Source organism: Oreochromis aureus, linkage group 23 (genome assembly GCF_013358895.1).
Source record: "Oreochromis aureus strain Israel breed Guangdong linkage group 23, ZZ_aureus, whole genome shotgun sequence".
Lineage (NCBI taxonomy): Eukaryota > Metazoa > Chordata > Actinopteri > Cichliformes > Cichlidae > Oreochromis > Oreochromis aureus.
In genome coordinates this window covers 40,391,218-40,415,113 of record NC_052963.1, presented here as the reverse complement: position 1 = coordinate 40,415,113, position 23,896 = coordinate 40,391,218, and the positions used below count along the sequence as shown (strand labels likewise).

At 40.2% G+C, this 23,896-nt stretch overlaps 1 protein-coding gene across 4 annotated transcripts; it reads left to right on the top strand.

The window, feature by feature from the left end:
• The first annotated feature begins 202 nt into the window (after positions 1-202).
• Positions 203-23,229, top strand: tjp3 (tight junction protein 3). 4 transcript variants are annotated; one of them, XM_031749572.2, is made up of 30 exons: positions 203-360; positions 9,965-10,021; positions 10,501-10,622; positions 10,721-10,823; positions 10,920-11,268; positions 11,401-11,504; positions 11,620-11,809; positions 12,120-12,192; positions 12,319-12,416; positions 12,632-12,728; positions 12,872-13,057; positions 13,206-13,306; positions 14,000-14,084; positions 14,778-14,854; positions 14,984-15,077; positions 16,599-16,672; positions 16,834-16,906; positions 17,014-17,087; positions 17,212-17,275; positions 17,359-17,515; positions 17,864-17,972; positions 18,064-18,283; positions 18,374-18,579; positions 18,695-18,790; positions 18,920-18,999; positions 19,096-19,306; positions 19,430-19,530; positions 20,555-21,130; positions 22,213-22,271; positions 22,374-23,229. In XM_031749572.2, the coding sequence occupies exons 2-30, from the start codon at positions 9,974-9,976 to the stop codon at positions 22,492-22,494; spliced, it is 3,948 nt and encodes a 1,315-aa protein (XP_031605432.1). In that variant the 5' UTR covers positions 203-360; positions 9,965-9,973; the 3' UTR covers positions 22,495-23,229. The 4 variants fall into 4 exon arrangements, with proteins under 4 accessions (XP_031605432.1, XP_031605429.1, XP_031605430.1 ...); XM_031749569.2 differs by lacking the exon at positions 203-360 and adding an exon at positions 4,205-4,810; XM_031749570.2 differs by lacking the exon at positions 203-360 and adding an exon at positions 7,730-8,016.
• The last annotated feature ends 667 nt before the right edge of the window (positions 23,230-23,896 follow it).

Sequence of the window (23,896 nt, the reverse complement as noted above, 5' to 3'; positions counted from 1 at the left end):
CAATTATTTTTTAATTTTTCTTTCCTGCACCCGAAAAAATTAATCCGAGATTAATACGGTGACTAACATAATTACGTAAAGCACACAGCTTCTCACGCCCAAAGCAAACAGGGAGCAGGTTTCACTTCCTGACGGACGCTGCCCCCGGCGTGATGACGTTTTTCACCTGTACGTTGAACAGTTAACGCCACGCCTCCTGCTTACACCTGTTTTCAGGAAGATTTGTAGGAGAATCTTTTAGAAGTAGCGTTACAGCCAAGGCGAGCAGGTGAGACCTTAACGAGGATTACTGTTTATTTGGACGAAAGCGGTCTGAGAGTGAAGGAAGAAGCCTTGAAGCTACGAAGAGCACGTTTACAGGTGAGTTAGCGTCGTTTCTGTCGGTGTTTCCTTCCTCCTGCACAGGTAATCAAACCATCTCAACTCAGCCTCTGGAGTGAAAGGTGAAGCTGAAGGATCATGTGTGACATAACACTGAGTCAAAGAAGTTTTTTTCTGTGGTTTTTCTCACTTTAGGTGAAGTTAGTTGGATGTTTACCGGACTGAAAGCTTTGTCGCTGCTTGACTGCAGTCCTCACAGGCCTGTGTGACAGTTGTGGTTTTCTCCTTAGTCATTTTGTGTGTTTTTGTTGGAGTTCCCTCACAGTTTAACATGCTTGCCTTTATTTGTGTGCTTGTCTGTGTTGCTGGGATGCTGACTGTCAGCTGTAAACTCCACTTTTTATTCCTCACCTTACTGGTTCGGCAACACATACAAGTTTCTACCTGTCCGGAACTGGAGTTTCACAATAGTTTCGACTGCATTCCCAACCTGCTGCGTCCTCCTCTCCACAGTCGGCATATTTACACACTCATTGTTTGATTTGGGACTAACACAGTCGATTAAGACTGCTGTTCTCCTAAGTTCCCTACTGCACATGAGGTGCTTTTAAGATTGTGACTCGTCCTTTCTGGATTTTTAAAAGTTAATCCAGGTTTTAATGTTTAGATGTGCTGAAGGTTTCTGTCATCGCAGCTGTAGCTTAGTTCAATTCAAATAAAAGGGGAAAAAGTTTAGCCTGCTGGTTTATTCCAGTAAAATAAATACAAGTGTGGCGTCCATTTCCCAGAATGTGGACGTGTACACTTAAAGATATTAACCCTCAAGCAATGTAGATTTTACCAGCTAAAATAGCAGAGTGTGGTCATTTATGATCACACTACTTTTAAACCGAGAAACGCCCACACGCATCTGACAACAATGGCCACAACATCCCTGATACAGCATTAAAAGAGCAAAACACACACTGCATACTTGTTTTTCCCATTGAGAAAGTGCTGGTACATTATCCCAGATATATCAGATATATGGAGTTTGTTATAGTTAAGAAGTCTCAGTCTCTCCAGATGTGATAGTGTTTGCTCTTCCTCCCATCTATTTTCACTGCTGTAGTATTAACTTTTTTGCAGTCATCATTTAAACAGGGTTTCATACTTTGTCAAAAAGTTGCTCACTCCAAGGACAGCTGTAAATGTGTCCAGTTCCCAGCTCTTTGAAAAATACAGGGTACTTTGTGGTACTGATTGAGTTTATCAGACGTATATGGTTTGCTTTATCTATTACCCATTTTCTAAACTTGTGCAACGTGTGTACAAGAAATATTACATTTCTTACAAACCAAAACTTTCATACGACAGAACAAAATGCAAATAAAAACTAAAGGTTGGATTCCAGATAAGCTGGGTGACTTTAACAACAATTATTATTATAAAGATATTATAATATCCAACAAAGAATCGAACTAGAGGTCATATATCTCAGTTCCTTGGTTTCTCTTCTCTGGCTGCCTATAAAATCTAGAATTTAAATTCAAAATTCTTCTCCTTATTTAAAAAAAAAAAAAAGTAGTAGTATCATATCCTCCCCACTTTACTCTCAAACTGCTGACTTGCTTGGGATTCCTAGAATTTCCTAAATTAGAATTGGAGGCGGAGCCTTCAGCTTTCAGGCCAGTCTCCAGTTTGGATCCGGGAGACAGATACCTTCTCTACTTTTGTAAATGTTGCTTTTTGAGAACCCTTATCATGAGCTGACCCTGAACCATCCCTTGGTCATGCTCCTTAGGCTACATTTCTTCTCCACTCACCTCTCACTGCCCATGTGTTTATATGCTGCTACTGCATGTTGTTACCTTTGTCTTCTCTCCCATAGGCTGTTTGTCCTCGCCTCTCTCTATTCTCCTTTTTCACTCCTTTTTCTTTCTCAGGAGATTTCTTCCTGTTAAAGATGAATTTTTCCTTCCCGCTGTCATCAAGTGCTTGCTTATAGGTTGTTGTCTGATCTTTACTTCACAATATAAAGCATCTTGAAGTGACTGCTGTTGTGGCATAGCACTTATAATAAAAATTTAATTAAACAGTCAGGTTTTGTTTTGCTTCTGGTTAAAATAAAACCTAAAGTAGCATTTTATTTGTATATATGTAAAGTGTGTTTTGTGTAGAAAGGGTTCAAATATCTAGCTCTGAAATATCTGATATTTTGAACTTTTACAATGAGTTGGAATAATTTACATCCTGCACCGTTGCCACTCTTGTCCATAGATTTAATTTTTATATACATTTTATATTTATATTTCTTATATATTTTTATATTAAGGTGAGAGAGACACTGTCTTTCTCTTTGTCGGTATGACATGTACAAAAAATCTGGGAGTCTTTGAATCTTGAATATAATTGCTAGCAAATATCACTAAAATCAACATGTTTAAATCCTAATATTTTTTTTTAAGATGCCATACTGTATAATTCCAGTTCTAAATGACTCTACATTTAAATACAGCTGGGGTCACAAGTGACGCTGCTCAGTCTTGACTTGAAGGTTAAAGAGAAAATACCTCTCGTAGCATATCTTACTTAACGTGTGAGGTATTATGCAACATCCCACATCGTCATCTCCACCGCCGTCCAGCAGTGCAGGACTTTAGCAGTCGTGCATATAATTCCAGTGACACCACCAGCATTGCTCACATTTCACACTTCATTTTTCCGTCTTTAACTGGAAAACTAAAGGAACTTCCTTTTTCTTTCCAATTTTGGCTTCCATGATAAAATCAAGCAGCACAGCCCTCTTCTTCTTTCTTTTTTTCTAAACCACTTATTCACCTTGAGTTTGGTTCGAGGAAACTGCAATGGACGTGTTCGTTAAATAATCATGACCTCAATAGTTTTTGCCGTGATGGAGCAACCATCCACCATACACGTGTGACCATTTGCATCCTCATGCATAAGGGGCTGAGCACGTGTGGTATAACTCATGTTATGGCGCTGGGATAGCTGTAAAGTGGGTGTTTGCAGCACTTAGCTCACAAGACAACACAAGTAAGTCCACTGAGTGTGGAAGCCACAAAGCCCTGGCCTGTGTAATTACAGCCTCTTTGCTGATTGTGTAAACCTCTGGAGTATTTGTTCCACAAAGCTCTATATTTACACAAGGAGCCTTTGCTTTTCCACATTCCCCAACGAACTCGTATACTGGAGCCTTCTTGGCTCCGTCGGTTGGTGTTTGTTAGTTTGTTTCGATGATGCACCGTTGAAGTATTTTAGTTATGCTCAACACTTAAAGCAGGCCTCTCCATTCATAGTGAAACTCAAGCGCAACAAGGTGACCTGGAGTCGATAGTCAGCAGTTTGCATATTGAATAGCCAACAGGAGTGGCCTCTCTATGAAAGCAAAACAAACAGAGTATCCTGCTGCCGAGCACACTGCAGTCCTCGGCGTGAATGAGTGAATATTTACCTACTATGAATGGTTTTACCTTTGCTACCTGTTTGTTTTTTTAGCAACCGTAGAAGTCTGTTTATTAAGATCAATTAATAATTCACACCTGGTGCTCTCGCTGACCTCAGGCTGGCTCTTCCACCTGGCTGAACCCAAGTTGGCATCTAACATCTGTTTTGTTTCTCAAGTTTTATAATACAGACACTGATCTGTGGATGAGGGATTTAGGAAGTAATAAGCTGTTGGATAGTGTTTTCTTCAAGCATGTAGCTTCACCTCCTCTTTGTCCCCCGTCCTCCTCAATGATTTGGGTACATGTCACACTGAACACTAAAAAAGGGGAAAAAAAGGCTACAACACGCCCATGCTGTGGGGCATATGTAAATGTTAACCATGGAACAGAGATAACATCAGGCTCTCTGTTGCCATTTCCTGATCCCGGGACACAGCCTGTGTAGGCACATCAGGACACTTACCCGAAGCTGGAAGATCCATAGTGTAGCAAACACCCCGTCAATTATTAACAGGCCAGTGCTCTCATTCTTCCCACGTAACCATGGCACCGAGCAGACAGAAACTCAGCCAGCAGCCTGGGATCTGCTCCTGCCTTGTGGGAAAGTAAGACGCACACATACCACTGACAGCGGGAGCAAGTGGACCTGTTTGACTTTATGAGCCTGTCACAAAGGGAACTATTGGGCACACGGACCTATGGAGCGCTCTTCGCATGACTTCTCCATTGGAAGCAGAGGGATGACAGTTGCTACTTTTATTTACTTTTAATTTTTAAACTTCTGTTTTTCATAGTTTTCTTTTTTTTTTATGGCAAATTTGTGTTTTTCATGAAGAGGCTTGCAGACCTGCATCAGTGACCATGTGTGACTGAGACACAGACACGGGATTATTAACAGATTTGCAGACAGCTGGAGATTTTTGGTGTCTGTGAATGAGTGGGTCAGCACTGTTATCATTATGAAGTTGACAGAGCGACTCAAACGACTGAAGCACTTGGGCTCTGCGCCTCCGGAGCCTCCGCCGCTGCTGGTGGTGCCCGTAAGTGAATGGATAGTAGTTATTTTATTTGTCTGTAGTTCCTTTTTTCTATTACAGTAACCAAGCAGCATTATATTAACGTCAGCTTTAAGAGAACTTCACAGGTTACTTCCCCCCCCCCCCACTCTGTTAAATATCATCCTTTATTTGAATCCACAGAACTTTATTTATATTTCTTTATTTTTGTTGAACAGTTAGTTGAAAGGTTTCGATTTACAGTTAAAGAAAAGGTTTGTGAAGTGTTTTAAATCAGCAGAATTAGTTCATGTCTTGTTCATCAAATGTGTCAAAGTTGTGGAAAATGTATTCTTTATTGAACACACTGACTCAGTGACAGTTCAACTTGGCAAAAAGTAAGTGAGCTTGTTAACTTAGTGACTTGTAAAACCTTTGTTTATCTACGCGTGCTCCATAGCAAGCTTTTTCCACAGTTCGGTGTAAGAAGGAATTCATTTTCACTTCAAAGAATCTGGGATATATTTATAGAACAGGCCTCGTTAGGTCATCTCACTAAGGTCAAAGATTCTGAACATTGAAGCATTGTTTTTCTTCTATTTCAATCCCTCTGTCGCTGATTTCCTTGTGACACAATTCTTTGCTCCTTCACCGAGCCCACACCCGAAGGTATAAAAAGAAGGCCTGAAGCCTGAGGCTCCTTCTGTTACGCTTCACAGTTTGGAGGAAAAAAAATAACAGGCAGCGCACAAAAACAACAAAACTTTCTCCAAAGATACCTGTGGATTTTCCTCCTCTGTCACAGAAGTGTTGTGGACATCCATCCTTCCTCCAAAGCTGCTCTTTATTAGGGCTTTTCGTGTAGTCGACAAAATGAACATTGGTTCTGATGTGCTTTTATCGTTGCGCTCTCTTTCGCCTCTTTCAGAAGTACGCGTCATGCTCTTGGTATGATCTTCTCAGGAAGCTTACTCCTAAGGGACCTCCTTAAATTTCTTCCTGTTTTATTGTGGACAGATTAACACGGAGACGGTTATGTAGATAGCCACCATCATATCATACGAATCTATGATTCTTCCCATACAGCCCTGTGGAAGTTGCTGTGATAAAGCCATAACTGACAGAACATACTTCTCATGTCATTGTTTATTTTTATTTATGAGGAGGAGTCCTTTTTGTAACACACATTTACAATTTCATGTCTTAATTGGAACTCCTGACCACAAGTAGCTTTAAACCTCTTAACCTCTTTTGATATTGAAACGAAGCCTAAACCCTGCAGTAGTATATAGATATTTTAGTCTCAGTCTTCCATCAGCATCTAAAATAATTATTTTGTAAAAAGAGAATAGGAAGAGAGACACGTCATATCCAGAGATATGACGTGTCGAAGGAGACATGTCTAAAACTTTGCAATTCAAATCTCTGCATATTTTATGCAAACTTCTACTGAAACAAGGTTTTTCCCCACATAGAGGAATTTATTTTTACTGCCCCGAGAAGTGGTTTGTGACACTGCTCCAAGGTATAAAAAGCAAACAAACTCTTTCTTAATTTCAGTCTAATTTATTTAACCATAATTGATATTTTAGATGAAATAACAGGCTGATATTAATTACTGTATGTGCAATAATATTAACAATCATGTGAACACACCCTTAAAAACTCCCGACCAAGCAGTGACTGTCTGTTATTTAGCGCCAGAGATGGGCAGTAACGCGTTACTTGTAACGCGTTACTGTAATCTGATTACTTTTTTCAAGTAACGAGTAATGTAAGGGATTACTATTGCAAAAACGGTAATTAGATTACCGTTACTTTCACGTAGGAACGCTGCGTTACTGCGTTACTAAAACCGTGATTTTTTGCGAGAACGTCTCATGACAGTGACGTAAGCGAGTGCGACGTTCGTGACAACAGCTGTCTGCAGATCATAATATATCGAGTGCGGGACAGAGTGTAGCATGCAGCGTTTAAAGCGTGGAAGTACTGACCTTATTTTGAGTTTGATTCCATAAAAGTGACAAAACATTAGTGTCCGTTGTGCGTGGAAGAAAACTTCTTTTACAGCGAAAAAACCCTAAACTTCCAAGCAAGCACCGAGTGTACTACGACGTAATGTGAAATTCACAGAGAAACTCGCGGATTCTTCCACTGACCGCTGCGGCACACCTGCACCAGGGTAAACCTCCTCCGCCTACCCCAGTCCTGCTTTACAGGTGAAAATAGAGCAACAGGACCGCTAGTCTTTGATTTTATTTATTTTCTGCTGTGTTTTACTTGCATCTATTTGAAAGAGTGAGTGTAAACACAAAAAAATATTTTATTTTATGTGCTGGAATGTGCAGAAAATAGGTTTAAATGTTAAACAAATTTCTTCCAGTCAGAGAATGTTGCATATAATTTAATTTTGCTTGATGCATAAAGTTAAAAGATTAAAACTAATAAAACAAGTTTTAAAAGAGACTTTTCCATTTGATTACATTTTGTATGATGAATTATGCAGAAAAAGTAGAATTGGGCTGAAAGATCTATCGCTTTATCACCTATTCAGGTTGTAAATCGTGTTTTTAAAAAGTAACTAAGTAACTAAGTAACTAAGTAATCGATTACTTTTGAAAATAAGTAATCAGTAAAGTAACGGGATTACTTTTTGGGGGAAGTAATCAGTAATTAGTAACTGATTACTTTTTTCAAGTAACTTGACCAACACTGTTTAGCGCTAAATAATATTTTTCTGCCTTGAAATGACAAAACTTTGAGCTTTTAGTTCTTAGCCTAAATATTCAAAGCTATACAAACACACAAGGGAGTGATTACACTACCTGACATATTTAAGGTGCTTCCCAGTTCTCCCTAGTTCAGCTGGGTTTAAGGCAGAGCAGATCCACCTTAAAAGCCATGTTTATTAAAGGACACTAGAGAATGACTCTCAGAGTGGGCAAAGACTCAGAGGGGAGGAGCGCTTTCCAGGTGAGGTCTTTCAGTCTCTCTGCCTTGTGTGAGACAAACACCCCAGCTGGTCATATTACAATTTATTTCAGCGCCAGGATCTAGTTTCAGCCACCATCCATGCAGAGCTCACTGGCGGGAGAAGTAACCTGAGATTACTGGATCTGTGATTGTTTTTCTGTTGCCGGCTCCATATGGGATATAAAGAGCTGGCTGTTTGCTGAGCGCTGGAGGCAGCAGGTGTTTTGTTCAGGGTGAAATCCCAGTAGGAAATGGAAGTCAGGTTCAAAGATCACATGGTAAGTGCAGATGAAAATAAACGAAGCATTTATGGACTTAGTTATGCTTCCCTTTAGTGTGAAAAAGCATAACTGTTAAAGATTTCCAGAAATGTAAGGACACAAGTCATTAGTGATGTGCATCAGCTCCCTTAGATTAATGTTCTTTGAAGGTGGAAAAATGATGACCTAAAGATGGAGGAGTGTCCTAAAGGAGTGCAACTGCAGGCTTATCAGTCTTGGATCAGGCGTTTATTAGCAGATGGCAAACCACTGTCGGCTGTCGTTTGTTTTTGTAAATAATCAATTTTCTTTTGGAATATGGACGATACTCCTATTTACATCTCAGCTTTCTCTGATCTATAATGATGAAAACATCATAAAAGTAATCTTTATCTGCAGTTTCATATTTATCTCATTGCTCCGACATCGTGACCTAAATCCAAAGTTAAATTTTAACTGGTTGTAAAGTCAGTGAGCTGTAAATGAGCTCTGTGAGTGTAGACCTTCCCGGCAGCTCAATGTCCTTCTCCATTAAGTTGTTTTGTATACTTTGTTACTGTTTTTTTCATAATTAAGGTGTGACTTCGGCTAATCCTCATGTGATTTCCATAAAGGCATAGACTTCAACTACTCATCAAGCCTATTCAAGGACTCTTCACAAAAAAGCTGCTTTGTTTGAAAGCTGACACACTTAAGTGACCTTTCTGTGTTAGTTGCAGCTTTAAATCTATAAATGCAACAAATCTACAGCAGATAAAAACGTAACAAATCAAGCTGCTGTTTCAGTCTACCTTATCATCAAATAAGAAAAAGTCATGACCAGCTTTTGTTTGAATACTAATGTCAGTACTTGGTTTTTTTAGTTTTTTTAACTTCTCCAGTTTATGATTAACCAAATCAAACAAAAGCCCTGCTGTTCCCAGGTTAGACATTGTACACCTGCAAGTTTAAGGTTTTCGTGGTGATCATTCATGAGATTTTATTTTTGTAGGTTTTTGTGTGTGTGCGTGTGTGTGTGTGTGTGTGACCTAATTTGAAAAACTAAGCAGTCAGAATCAGCAAATTGAGGTTGTATAATTAGATCATGTGTTTGGGTGTGACTGGACGTTGGGTGCTCGGCTGATGTTGCTGTACTTCAAGCACTAATGTGCATCAGGGCCTTGTACTTGTCGTGTGCCCTGTTCACAGTGTTTGAACAAACTCTAAGTCTAAGCAACACTACACCACTGTGTGTCTGACTTGAGTATCAGGCTTTACTCGTTCTGGCTGTAGCTTAGCAAGTGTCTTCCTCAATGTATGAAATATAGTCCACGGCCAGGCTGCAGTGTTGGCTTGTTTTTTCCCAAAAAAATGCAAATCACGTTAGGCATGTTGCTATGTTCCTGTAAGTCAAAGATCGTCTTTTGTCACTGATATAACTCCCTCCCAGAAGAATCTAATAGTTCCATGTCAGATGTTGCTCTACAGTTTCGTTCATCCCCAGTTACTCGGCCAAACAGGCATGTCTGCCGCTTGTTCCTTATCTCCCATGTCAGGATGGAAAGCTCTTCTTTGAAACAATAAGCTAAATATTGTAAAATATTGTAACTTGATAATGTCAGCATGGATTGTGTTAAAGGATCCCACTGCATTTTGCTCGATTCTTATAGATATATATTAAAAAAATGTTCCAGTTGTTGGTTGTAGTCTGTGGTGTAAAGATAGTAAAAACATGCACACACATACCAGGTAGCCCCTCCTCCATACTGGTCAGGCAGGATTGCGACAGGTGAGAGCATGTTGAGATCAGGTTCACTTATTGGCACATTCTGTCTTCTACTCAGGCTCAGCTGTCCTCCCTGTAAGGACCTGGACTATATGTCGATTATGAGTTAATTAATCATGATTTAATATTGTCAAATTGAAACTGTCAATTGCTATAAAAAAGATTATTTTTCTTATTGTGTGTATTATTATTTTTTTCCAGAAACCAGGCATGGAGGAGATAACGATATGGGAGCAACATACAATAACACTAAACAAAGTAAGTGGTTTTTTTGGGTTTTTTTAATTGAATAATTGAGATCTATAGGTGAGGTGTTATGGTGAAACCACTAGTGTGTTTTACTTTTCCAGTTGTTTAATCAACATGAAATAATCAGTAGGCTAAAATAAGTTTAAAATGGAGATTCTAGTGTGTGGCTAAACAAATACACATGTGGAAAGTGTGTTTCGGTGTAGTTTCTGAAGGACTTTAAGCCGGACTGTGTTCAAGGCCTCTTAGTTTCACAGCACAGGCTCCGTCAGGAATTCAGAGTGACACACCCTGCTGCACCCCACGGCACCAGCCAGCTCTTCGCTGTCCTGCCTCATTGTTGGCGACACTGGAATGTGTTCTTTCCTCCTCCTATCTCTCTACTGTATCTCCCACTCATGCTCATCCACCCACCTGCTTCCCTGCATTCTTTACTGACCGTCATTTTCTCTCCATCTCATTTTTTTCCTATTCTCTCAAAATGGCAGGATTCCAAACTGGGATTTGGTTTTGCAATATCAGGAGGCAGGGACAAGCCGCAGCCCGATGGGGACACGTCTATCATGGTGTCAGATGTGCTGCCAAATGGACCAGCCATGGGACGACTGTTGTAAGTTAGATGCTTTTTGCTGTTAACGAATATAGAGACCCCTTTAATATTTGACTGCTGCATGAACACCTGTCTGCCTGTGTTTACTTGTTTTGCAGCACCAAAGACCAAATTGTCATGGTAAATGGAGAACCTATGGACAACGTCCACTCTAACTACACCATTCAGACCCTGAAGTCTTGCGGCAAGACTGCAAACATAGTAAGTGTGCACCGAGCCTTATTTAATTTGTGTCAAGTGGCTTCCAATCTTGGATTTCTTTCTGATCGGCTGTCTTCTGCGTCGCGTCTTTCCCAGACAGTGAAACGTCCTCGTAAGATCCAGATCCCAGCACCCTCATCCACCAGACCAACTCGGGCGGCCTCGCACTCCAACCTGCTGGATGCGGACCCTCCGAGACGGCAGCGACGCCACTCTGATGGGAGTGACAACATGGACTCCAACCGCTACCGTGCTGATGACCGCTATCACGCCGATGACCGTTATCGCACCAATGACCGTTACCCTCGCCGCAGCCCCTCGCCTGAACGCAATGGGCTTACAAACGCGGCGCCGTTGATGTCGTCGGGGTACAAGAGGCTGCCGCACAACGATGTTTCAGAAAAACCCATCAGAACTACATTGATTAAAAAGAAAACCACAGATGGTAAGAGTTCAGGAACGAGCGCGAGGGAAACCTTTTTTGTTTGTGAAGAAGCATTCTTAGACAAAAATAATCTGCTCCGCTCATCTTTTCTAAAGTGCTGATTTCTGTATGTTTGGCTTTGTTTTTCTGCAGAGTATGGACTGAAACTGGGCAGTCAGATCTTTATCAAGCACATGACAGAAACGGGCCTAGCTGCAAGGGAAGGCACGCTGCAGGAGGGAGACCTCATTCTCAAGGTAAGATTTAGTCGATCTCTTGTCTTGGAGTATTTTTAAGCAACTTTTTCAAAAGCCTGGAAGATTTCATTATTAATCTTCAATTTGTGTTATTCAAATTGTTCCCTGTGAGCAGATCAATGGCATGACAACAGAGAACCTATCCCTGCTGGAGACCAAGCACCTGGTGGAGAAGAGCAGAGGCAAACTGACCATGACGGTCCTCAGGGATGACCGTAGGTTCCTGGTCAGCATCCCAGAGGTGGAGGACAGCCCCCAGAACAGCGATTACGACCATCGCAAAGACAGCAGCTCGGAGCTGGAGGGTAAGGGAATCAAACAGAAGGGAAAAGTTGGAGAAATCAAAACGGTGAAGCAGCTTCTAGTTGATGCTGTCAAGTTGCTACTACAAGAAATTTTCAGCTACTCATTTCATTGGTAAAATCAAAGTGCTGTAAAGTCGGTCTAATCCTGTAATGTCCCTCATGCTTGCTACAGTCAAATCCCTTTAAATGTGGAACTTTTTTGGGCTACAGGCTCAGATTAATTAATTCAAGACTATCTTGCAAATACCCCGTGTATAGCTTGAAAAGTAGGTTATCCTGTTAATAAATTCTCTTTTCTGTGCCCCATCAGAAATTTCAGACATTGATGAGGATGTTCCAGCCCACAGGTCACGTACAACCGCCAGAGAGAGGCGGACACGCAGGTACAGACTTGCTCTGTCACCCCGCCTAGTAAAAACCAAGTCCATCGATGTAACACACAAAAAAAAGTTAATCCTTCTTTTTATTTGATCTAAAAGCACTGAAGAAATCTTGTATTTCTCACACAGAACAAAAGCTGAACCTCCACTGCCAAAGTCTCGGGATCAATCACCTGTGCGCTCCACCTTATCCCGGCCACCCGTAAAAGCCTACGCTCCTCGCCGAGGTCAGTCCTGCCGAGAATTTCGTTTTGTTTTTTTGCAGAAGTGCATAGGTGCTCATACTCAAACCCTGATTTGTGTTACTTTAAAATTTATAGCCTAGTATGAAGGTGATCTCTAATTAGTCCATTGTTATGTAGTTTCTCGAGGCTACATTTGATCGGTGGGATCATTAAAGTCCTATAATTAGCTTTCTAACTGTTGATTATTGTGTCTTCAGCTCCGTCTGAATCTGAGTCCGACCACAGTGCATCTCCTCCTCCTCCAGTCAGGAGAGCGAGGGACAGAGACGGCCTGGACCAAACCAACAAATACAAGTCAGTTCACACTGATATGATTTATTTGGTTTCATTAAAATCACCCAAGTTTATTTTATTAAAGTAAATCTACATATGTTACTACATATTAAATCCAGTTAATACTGTATGAGACATTATTTTTGCTTTTACTCTTTGAGCAGATCTCTGTCAGGAGTCTCCACCCTTCCCAACCCCAGATCCTCTCCTGTCGCTCAAAACTGGGCTGCACCCGTCTCCGCCTCCTCCACCTCCTCACGCCCCCGAAGGCCGGTGTCGGAGTCAGACTCTGACCCTGAAGGTTCCCCACCCCCACGCAGAGACGGCCCTCGTCTGGACAGTAGATACAAGTACGGACATTTCTTTATGCAGTTCCAGGAATAAGCACCGACATGACTTTCACATAAATATTAAAAAACAGAAGACTTTGCATCAGCATCATGAATTGTTTTATAACCATTTATTCATAAAAACCCCAACCCTTTCTTGTCTCTGCAGAGTTCTGCCTGATCGTTACACAGGCAGAGTATCTTCCCCCATTGTTGTTCGCCAAGATCCACCAAGGAGGGTCAACTCACCTGTGAGAGGCCCGCCTCCAGGTCTGCACAAAAACACACAAACAATCCAGCCTCCTTGTGATGTACACGTCCCGGACTTGTCTCACACCTCCTTGAAAATATTTACTTGATCTTTAAATGTTTGCTTATGACCACGTGTCAGCAGTCAGGTGAAGCTAAGCGCGGAGCAGAAAGATGCACATGAAAACATAAGGTGGCTTTTGAGTAAATGAATGTAGAAGAGGAAAATGTAAGAGTAAAAGAGGATTAATCCAGCAGTGCACACGACGCATGTAACACTGCAGAGGCTGAGGGATGATTATTGCAATACACTTAAAATATAGAAGGAAATGATGGTTAATAAAATAATATTCATGTAAATATTTTTGAAAGCATTATTTATAAGTGTGTAGAACAAAACATAAAGGTGGAAAACATTATGTATAACTCTTCATTCAATCGTCTCATTGAGATTAAAACATTCTCCAAGAAAGGAAAGATGACAGTTGCAAGAATAATGTTGGGTAATAAAAATATTACAGTATCTGAAAACAGTTGTACAAATGTTATTCCACACATGAGCATTAAAGATACTGGAGTTTGAATTGTGGAGATTTGAGACATCTCGGGAACTTAAACACACAATGGAAATGCTGCAGATTAATCAGAAGTAAATATGTCGTTTACTATTTAAATAAAAAAAAAAATTAATAAAATGTTTTTCTTTCTCCTTAGATTCTGATTCCGAGTCGGATGGCTTCTCTGAGCCTCCTCAGAGGCGTAGCACCACATACAGTCAGGACTCTCTCAGCAGATACAGGTACACATGAAACCCCCACACCTACCTGAAACCCAACAAGATCTCACGGACCGGAAGCTGAGCAGACTCTGTGGCTCTCTGGTTGTTAAACTTAGTTAATCGTATATATTTTTATTATTAATCTTAAACTACCTAACTTTTGCTCTTTGAGTTTTTAAAATTTTGATTTTCATTTTTTGTGCTTTGTCTCATTTTGAAATTTCTTTTTATTTTCTCTGATTTTCTGTTTTTGACTGTGTACAAAATCTGTGTTTACATTTTTGTTGACCAATAAAATAAAACTGAACATGTTCCTCTCTTATATGTGGCTGAAGTGTTGATTAAACATAGGACACTCATTACTGAAGCAGCAAAAATCAACTCTAGCATAATTCCCCAAGACTCATAAATCAGTTCTTTGAAATTTTTCCATAATTTGCATGTGTTATACAGCATGTTCGAATCTCACAGTAATCATCACAATCAAGTAGCTAATACCTACACTTAATAGAGTGGTTAATTTCAATCAGTCACAAAGCAGTTTACCGCCAAAGAGAAAGCTTCCCTCAAACAGAATAAGGTGAATATTCAATATTTTAGTCTCATCCTCTCATCAATAATCATATATTAGCTACTGGTCCCCCTTCGCCAAACGTAACTGAGATTTGTTGTCTTCCTCCTCCCTCACTCCCACCTCCCTCTCTTCTCTTCCAGGGTCCTGCCAGATGTTTCCCTGCAGCCAGAGGTGGAACCGCCAAAATGGAGCACTGCCAGCAATCCACCACAGAAAGGTGTGTGTGTGTTTTGTAGTGAGCAGTGGGAGTTCATATTTGGTGCCTGGAATCTAAAAGGAAGCACGAGTCATCTAACAAATAATAAAACTTTCCACAATGACAGTCTTGACTTATTGATCTCCACAGCTAATTCGGACTCTGAATCAGAGGCCAGTTACGCGGCAGTCCCCAGGAGGGAATCCACCAGCAGTAAAAACTCAGCAGCCAGAAATAGATACAGGTGAGAGACGCCTTCCACTTTGACTGTCTCATCAAACGCATTGAGTCACGCCTCAAGTGCTTCATGCTTCAACACCTATTTTTTATTTTTTTTTATTTTGATTATAATGGAACTTAATGCCGTTTGACTCGTTTTGCTTATCATGGCAAAAACATACACTTGAAAAACTTCCCAGAAATCATTATCTGGTTATTCACAAAAAAAGGAAAAAGAAGATCACAGATCAGTTTAATATAGGAACTGATTTCGCTCTAAGGCAGCTACACCCACTGACCACATCACTGTGTCAGAAGGAAGCGCCCATGATGAGAGGATCGTGCTTGTAAAGGCGGGCAGGATGTAAACATTAATGTCACTTCCTTCGGTACCTACAGCTTCCCTTGTTGTTCAGAAGGAAAATGGTTCCTACATGAAACCACTCAGTTTGATAAAATGGGTCATTGCTTCTAAAAATAAATACTGCAGCCGACTTTTTCCGAAGTAATATTATTTTATTTTGCTTGTCAGTTTCGTTTATGCTCATTATCTTACTATAAAACACCACACGTCTGTTTGAGTGTAAACTCCTACATGATCAGGAATTCAGCAACCAAACTTGACACACAGGTATGTCTTAGGCCCCTGAAGCTTATCTGTACCAGATATTATGATGTCTTCATGTTGCTAAGCAACCACACATCCACAGAAACATTTTTAGCATTGATGCGCCTTTGACACATTTGTAAAACCACAACATTTTAATATGAGAATATTTATATTCACAAAAGATGATTAGCACAACTATATCGTGCAAAAGTCTTGAGCTTTCTATTTTTATTTTTTTAAAGTGGTCTTGAGCACTTCTTTAGTCTTTCTGAAGAGTTTTCAGTCCAGTCCTTGTACCTGACCATTTTCAGCGGAAGGCTTTGATTTGTTAAGCCAATTAACACTGACCTATGAAGCAACCAGAACCAGTGCAATGCAAAGAACCAAATTTAAATCATATCTTTAGGCACGTTTTTGCCTCATTTACTGTATTTCCATGTATGTTTGCACATTTCAGTAAATTACTGCAACTATTTTCCAAGAAAAATGTCATGAAATGAGGGGTGAAATGAGACTTTTGCACAGTTCTTGTTTTATTTATTGCACTTTTAGCACAGGGTAGAAATAGTTTAAAGCTGCAACTGTAAAAAGAGAAAGTGAAAATATGAGAAATGCAAGTAACAGCTTCACTGTGAGATGTGGGAAATCACACTGAGAGGATGTCCGACAGGTTTTTATGCTTACCACAAACACAACTGTTGCCCGATAGTAACGTGCTTTGTGCACACGGGGGCTCATTACATGACTTCCTGCAGTGATTGCATCACATAGTATTCAAACTGCCGACTTAGAAAACCACACGAGATTTCGATATAACTAACATGCACTAACTTGACCGTCAATTCATGGCTTTTATATTTCTCATCGTATGTTCAGGGAACATTTAACAAGATGACGGCTGAAATTTAATTCAGTTTTCCCCCATTCTTCTCTCAGAGTGCCTACTTCAGTGCCTGTAAAGCAGGAGCCTCCTCGTCGAGCCCCGTCGCCCACTAGACCGCCTCCAGATGGTCAGCTGATTACTCTTTTGCTTCATCTTCAACCCCTCCTTCTCTCTGTTTTAGATAAAAGCATTAGAGCACCACAACCAAAGAAAATCCTCACAAACTGAAGTCTCCCTTCTTAAAATTTTCATTTTTTTTTTTTTTTTTTTTTTTTTTTTTTAAACCAGATTCCTCCGAGTCAGATGAGCTTTCACATCTTAGGAGGTCTGGCAGCTCTGAGAGGGGAAACAGTCACCGCAGGTACATCAGGAATTAATTCATTAAAATCAGATTAAAATATGGCAGCCTGAAATGTGTTTTCTCTTAAATAACCAATATCACTGATTTATGTTTTCTCCACCTCAAAGTGCTCCTCGTGCTGCAAATGGAAACAGCACCATCAGGTCTGGGATTTCAGTCAAGAACAACCCGCCCGTCTACTGTAAGGCTCAGGATGTATAGCATAAATAAGTTTTCAATCTGTGGGTTGAAATAAACAAACCTTTTTTTGACATTTTATGAGTTGACATCTTTTAGGCATCTAACCATCTCTGCATTTCTTCCAGCCAAACCTGAAGAAGAGCCCCTCTATTCCCTGCCTCCAGATTCATACCCATCATCTATTCCAGGGTGAGGGCCGCATTTGCTTAAAGCGTTGCCCCGTGTCAAAGCGTCATAGCAACAGTAATCTGATTCCTTCAGTCTCCCCTCAGGTACAGCTCAGATGTGAAGACAGTGTCATTTATAAAGGAGAGCAGTTTGGGTCTTAGACTCGTGGGAGGCAACGATGTTGGGATCTTTGTAGGTGGAGTCCAGCCACACAGCCCTGCGTATGAACACGGGATGAAGGAGGGAGACCAGATCATGCAGGTGACCTTTGTTTGTACACCTTAATTGAAGTGGTTATGGCGGCATAGATTAACAGCGTCTTGTCCAGTTTAGAAAAACTCTTTAGCTTAAATGAGATGTTTATGCTCATTTGCATTTCTTTATTAGTTTTTTTTTTTTTTTTTGACTGTTGTAGTAGTAGTAGTATCCATGTCATATGTACCGAGCAAAAATTACCATAATATGTACCACTGTCCAAAACCTTATGCTCCTAGCTGTACGTTTACATTGTTATTTGAAACCTTTCCATTTTTAAAATATTTTAAATATGACAAAAAAAGACCAATCAGAGTCAAAGTTTATCCCTGTTCTTTTTTCGTCTTTTTTCAGGTTAATAAAGTTGATTTCGGCCATTTCACACGAGAAGAAGCTGCCAACTTCCTCCTTGAGCTCAGGACAGGAGAACGAGTGGAAATCTCCACGCAGCATAAGATGGACAGTAAGTGAAGAGCAAAACCTTAATATGACACCGAGATTACTTCTGATGAGTTGTGTCACAAATCACAAAATCTCATTTCATCTATTGTCAGTTTACAAAAAGATCCTCAAGTCCAACCTGGGAGACAACTTCTACATCCGCACACATTTTGACCATGACCCCGATAACCCCATTGGTCTGGGCTTCACCAGAGGAGAGGTGTTCAGAGTGGTGGACACAATGCATCGTGGCAAGATAGGCAACTGGTTGGCTATCCGCATGGGGAATGACCTGCACGAGATGGACAAGGGCACTATCCCAAATCAGATCAGGTGAGGAGAAAGGAGACGATGAGCAGATGAAGATCTCTTTGCTTCCTCGAGGACTGTTTCAGTTTTTGCATTTGCTGTCTTCTCCTGCAGGGCAGAGAAGATGGCCAGCATCGAGAAGGCACAGCGGGGGACCGGTGAGAGGCAGGCGTCCGGACCGAGAGCCGAATTCTGGAAACTACGGGGGCTCCGAGGGAATAAGAAGAATGAGAAGAACATGCGACGGAGTCGTGAAGACCTGCTGCAGCTCACCATTCAGGGCAAATTCCCAGCTTATGAGAGAGTCCTGCTCAGAGAAGGTTGGCATTTAATTTTTCCCTCATACCCTCACACAGATACTTGGTGTCATGCGTAAAGGTTCAGGTTTAACAATGTTTACTGTTGGTTTTTTGTTTGTTTGTTTGTTTTCTCCAGCTAATTTCAAGCGGCCCATTGTTATTCTGGGACCTCTTAATGACATTGCCATGGAGAAGCTGACACGAGAGATGCCTGATGAATATGAAGTGGCAGGTTGGTTTGTTTTTAGCAGTTTTGATACCCCTTTTTTATGCTTGAGTATTATGTCCCTCTTTTTTTCACTCATTCTCCTCATCTTCTATTTATATTAAATATTTGGGGGGTTTCATTATATTTCTACAGAGATGGTTCCTCGCAGTGGAAGTGCAAATGGCAGCTCCACAGTCATTAAATTGGACACTGTGAGGAGAATAGCAGAGAAGGTGAGCAGTAACATTAAATTTATGTTTACAGTCCTGTTTTCTGTGTCTGTGTGGTATTTCCTCTTTGACTTTTTTTTTTTTCCTCTCTCTTCCCAGGATAAGCACCCTCTGCTGGATATCACTCCCACTGCAGTGGAAAGGCTCAACTACATCCAGTACCACCCGATGGTTTTGTTCTTAGACCCTCACAACCGCAAGGATGTCAAGACCATGAGGCAGAGGTACAGCCCCAACTCCAGCAAGAGCTCCAGACGCCTTTACTCACAGGCCATCAAAATGAAAAAACACTGCAGCCACCTTTTCTCCGGTAATCTTAAAACTTAAAGCTTTTTCCAGTACATCTATGAAGAAATACATTTTTCTCTCTCTGCTGATACAAGTTTAAAATGTTTACTACTTTTGATTTATTTTTTTATTTTTCCCCCTTCAGCTCGAGTGGACCTGGATCCCAGCTCCCACTCTTGGTACGAGAGTCTAAAGAATAAGATTCGCCACGAGCAGACCAAACCCGTCTGGGTGTCTGAAGTCACGGTACAACACAGCTTCTCTTCACACACACATCTGTACACTAAGGATAAAACAATTATGAGATATTATTTTGTATACAGATCGATGGGGTGTTTTGGTGGGGTTTTTTTCTTAATTTGCTGCTTTATTTCTGATATAGTTGCCTTTTTCTTTCTGTTGCTGTCAAAAAGCTACACATAGTAAACACACCTGAATATTTTGCATTTAACCTCTTTATATGAACTTTATAACAATCTAATGAGAGCACCGACTCCCATGATGTAGTTATACATCTTTCTGTTTATTAATCCAAGTGCCGTGTGGCTCAAATGATCCATAAACCTGATTATTAGTTAATTTACACACATATTAAGCCACAAGAAACAGTAGTTTGAACTACAGTTCGTTATTGACCAAAAACTGAGCCAATGTGAAATTCTAGAAATCTACAAAAAAACAAAAATTGCACCTGTAATTAAAAACAAAGCTTATGATGATGAGTCTGTGATGCTGGTGTTATTGAACCGGCTTTAAAGATTCTTGACTACAAAAACAAATGTAATGCAACACAAATGAAGTGGTACCAGTGGTACCACAGACTGTACATAAAAGATGGACAGGCCATCTTTGCTGGGGTACACTCGCTGCAAAAAGACATGCAGTTCTATTGAAGTCTGTGAGAAAATGACCCTCTGGCTTCTCTGAATGCTAACCTGTGTAAACGCTTTCCTGATGAGTTTATGGTCTGTCGTTTTACGTCTTTTTCTGAAGTTCATTTCTTACTATTATGGTTTTGTTAGAGTCAAAAATTAGAATAAAGCAGATTATGGTACCATATGAGCGTGCAGCACCCACAGTTTCTCTCCTTTTTTCTTGTCACATTCAGTTTCAAAATGCCTCAGAAAGATGACAAAAGAGTTGCACATTTATAGTGGTGGTATATTTTACAAAGCAAACTGTTTTTATTATTATTTTTTCCATTAATTGTTTATTGTAAAGTTAGTTGAACACTAATAACTAAAGCTGTTTGATTTCTCTGTCTGCACAGTTGGAGAGTGGTGGAGAACAAGATTTGGATGCTTTGGACCAGAACCAGACTGACTACCTCAGTGCTGCTAGTGACCTGGAGGACACCGACGGAGAGGGCTTCACAGACGACGCCTACACTGACAACGAGGAACTCGAGGAGGCTTACCCTGGTCAGGATGCAGCCAAGGTCCCAGGGGGCTCCAGGGTGGCTGGAGCTGCTTTAGCCCGATCATCCGAGCCAGCGTTTGAACACCACAGCCCCTCTATAGAACCCGAGGAAAGCGATGACGCGTACGGAGTCAGAGAAGTTCCTCCAATAATGCACGTACCTGAACCCAGGTCACCCCGTCAGGAGAATTACAGCCCGCCGCAGAGCGATGCCGAGGAGGAAGATCCCTCTCATCGCAGTTTTACAGACTCAGATTTCAGCGCTCTTGATGTAGCTGCACCCGCCTCTCCGTCCGAAGGACCGCCAGATTTTAGAGCCCCTGACCCCACAAGTCAATACTCTGTGAACGAGCCTTCATACACAGAGGAGGAGCCGGAGAGCTCCCAACACGCCAGCCTGTCTGCTATCGAAGACAGACTAGAGCAGGTTTGTGCCCTCATTAAAACAGTTACTGGATACCAGTTCTTTTTTTTTTTTTTTTTTAAATCCTTTTATTTAAAACCAGCTGTGTTTCGGTCCTTCACTTAACAACAAACAGTTTTGATAACAAAAGATTAATTTAATTTTCGAAACAATAAAACAAAATTAAGTATTACTTCTAGGTTTTACTTGGGTTTAATGAAACTTGAATTTAAAATGAGGAACATTTAAGGACGCCAACTAAGACTAAACTGATTTAGTTTGTAAAAGTCATTAATTGCAAGCTAAATGGTTAAAAAAACATCATCCAGAGTGTGCCAATGTTTTATTTTGTTTGGGATTTTTTTGTTCCTAAGAATGTGTCGTGGGATTTATTAAATTGTGCAATGTATATAAATACGTCTGAGTAATGCACTATTCAGACAAGTTCAGAGGATGAAAGGAAATAATAATAATACAGGCCTGGTCAGATGACATGCTGTGGTGAATGATGAGCCAGAGCTGAGCATTTGTTTCCTTTAAGGAAATAATCTGTAATCGATTACAAAATTCCCTCAGGTTTTCTTAACTGAAAGTGTTGCACCCTTTTCTTTTTAAAATAAAAACATCAAGGTTCATTGGTTTTTCTTGTTTGTCTACTTCTTGTTTAAAAGAACGTGACTATATTTAGTTGACATAAACGACTCAAAGTTCTGGAGGTGTTTTCAAGGAGAAAGTTATGTTTTATTTCCAACTTTTAAGATGCAAAGCTCCTAAATTCACATTAACCTTTTAAATAAATTTTTCTTTTTTTTCCCCTCATTTTTGGAACCTTATTAAAAGTTCTTCCTGGCTATGGAGGCGGTGCCAAATTGGCACACATATAACAACCTCATTTTAAATTCAGTATAAAGATTATAGTAAGTGTGGTTACTGTTTTTCAGGAGGTTTACAGCCTGTTTATCATCATGAATACAGAGACTAGGAAAAATCCTCAGAGTATTAACTGGTTCGGAAAGGCTTATGTGGATTTTAAAATCCATCTCTTAAAATAGTCTCTTAAGACTAAATAATTGTGAGAAGTCACTGTTTTATATTCTCTGTTACAGGCTCGCTCAGGAGAGGAAGAGCCCAGAGATGAGGAAAAGAAAGCCCCACAATTCATCGTGTAAGTGTTCTTGAGCCGTCTGCGGGTTTATGGGGTTTGTGGAGTAAAGCCAGACTGAGTCTTTGAGCTGATTTTTGACCCGTCTGTTCTTCTCCCGTACAGGCTCGCACATCACCACCAAGCAGTCCAGTTCAGACGCACACAGATCCAGGGCAGCGACAGCTCTGAGGATGAATTTGACGATGCGGACGATATGGAATGGGGTCCCGCAACTGAGCTTTAGGCACCGAGAGAACTGATGCAGCTTTTCCTTGTGATCAACAAAGGAAGTGGAAATGATTTCATTCCCGCACTGAACTCTGTTATCTTGGATAGTTTTGTCATAGTGTTTTTAAATTCATGTAAAGGGAGCCTCATTCAGGTGTCACTGTAGCCTTTAATGACAACTGCAAGTTTTAAAGTCACCAAAAATGCTCTCAGATGAATATTGAGATCAAAGTGCCTGATTTTTTTTTTTCCAGTGTTTTTTGTATTTATAAAAAACAAAACAAAAACAAAACAAAACTCTTTGTGAAACGAATCAATTTCAAATGTATGTTTTATCAGAAATCCTATCAAATACGTATCATTTTAGGAATAGCAAGGACATTTGTACTTTAGATTTTTCTACATTAAACTGTTTTTTTTTTTTTCTTCTGATTTTGAAAATGGGTTTGTTTGATGATGCAGAACGACAAAAACGTACTTGTTCAGCTTCATTTTACCAAGCTATCACTTAAGATCACTCATATTAACGTAAGTGAAACTGTGAATATTACATTTGTTACTATGGACATTCACTGGATAGTAAGAGTAAAAGATTGGCACACTGTTTAAGTTACCACTGACTGTCAGAGGCGTCAAAGGACCCAGATTCACTTTGTTGTTATTGTTTTTTTTATATATATAAATAAATCTATTTAGTAATATTAGCATCTAAAGTGCAATTAAAACTGAAGTTTGAGATATTTTCTCCCAATCTTTGGTATTCATTTTTTTTTTTAGTAACCTTTAGTATAGTGGTGTTTACAGTGAGCGAAGGGTTGGATTTCAGCTGGAGACATAAATTACCTTTGGGGATGTACCAGGAAGTGCATCCAGCATAAAACACGCAGAGCTACCCGCTGGTTTGACTACTTTCTTAAATAAATAAAGGTTCTGTGGTTAGGGGTCCATATTGTTATTGAAACGGTTTTAGTTGCCTTTAATGTGCAAAGACATGAATATGTGCTGTAATATTTGTGTCACTCATTGGTGATTAGTATTAATATGTCTGCACAAGAGGTGGACATGCAGATTCACACATCTGCAAAAAGAAACTGTGTGGAAGCAAAAGGAATGTCAATAAAACAAAACAAATACAGAAATAATATAACTTGAATTTTCTAGATAGCTATTGTTGACACGTGAGTACTGTTTTACTCGTAGTAATTCGCGTGGTTTCATTTTCCCCCTTTTTGAAATTCCCAGAAACTCATTTAAGATTAGTTTGTTGTTTGGGGTTTCAAAAAGCAGGATCCTCTTCTTAAAATACTGGAGTCTGAATTCATCTTGTTTTTGTATGACTTTTACTTCATATAGTGGATCTCAAACCACGTCAGCTCAACTCTACTGAAATAAAACACAGGAACTGATACAGATTCGGT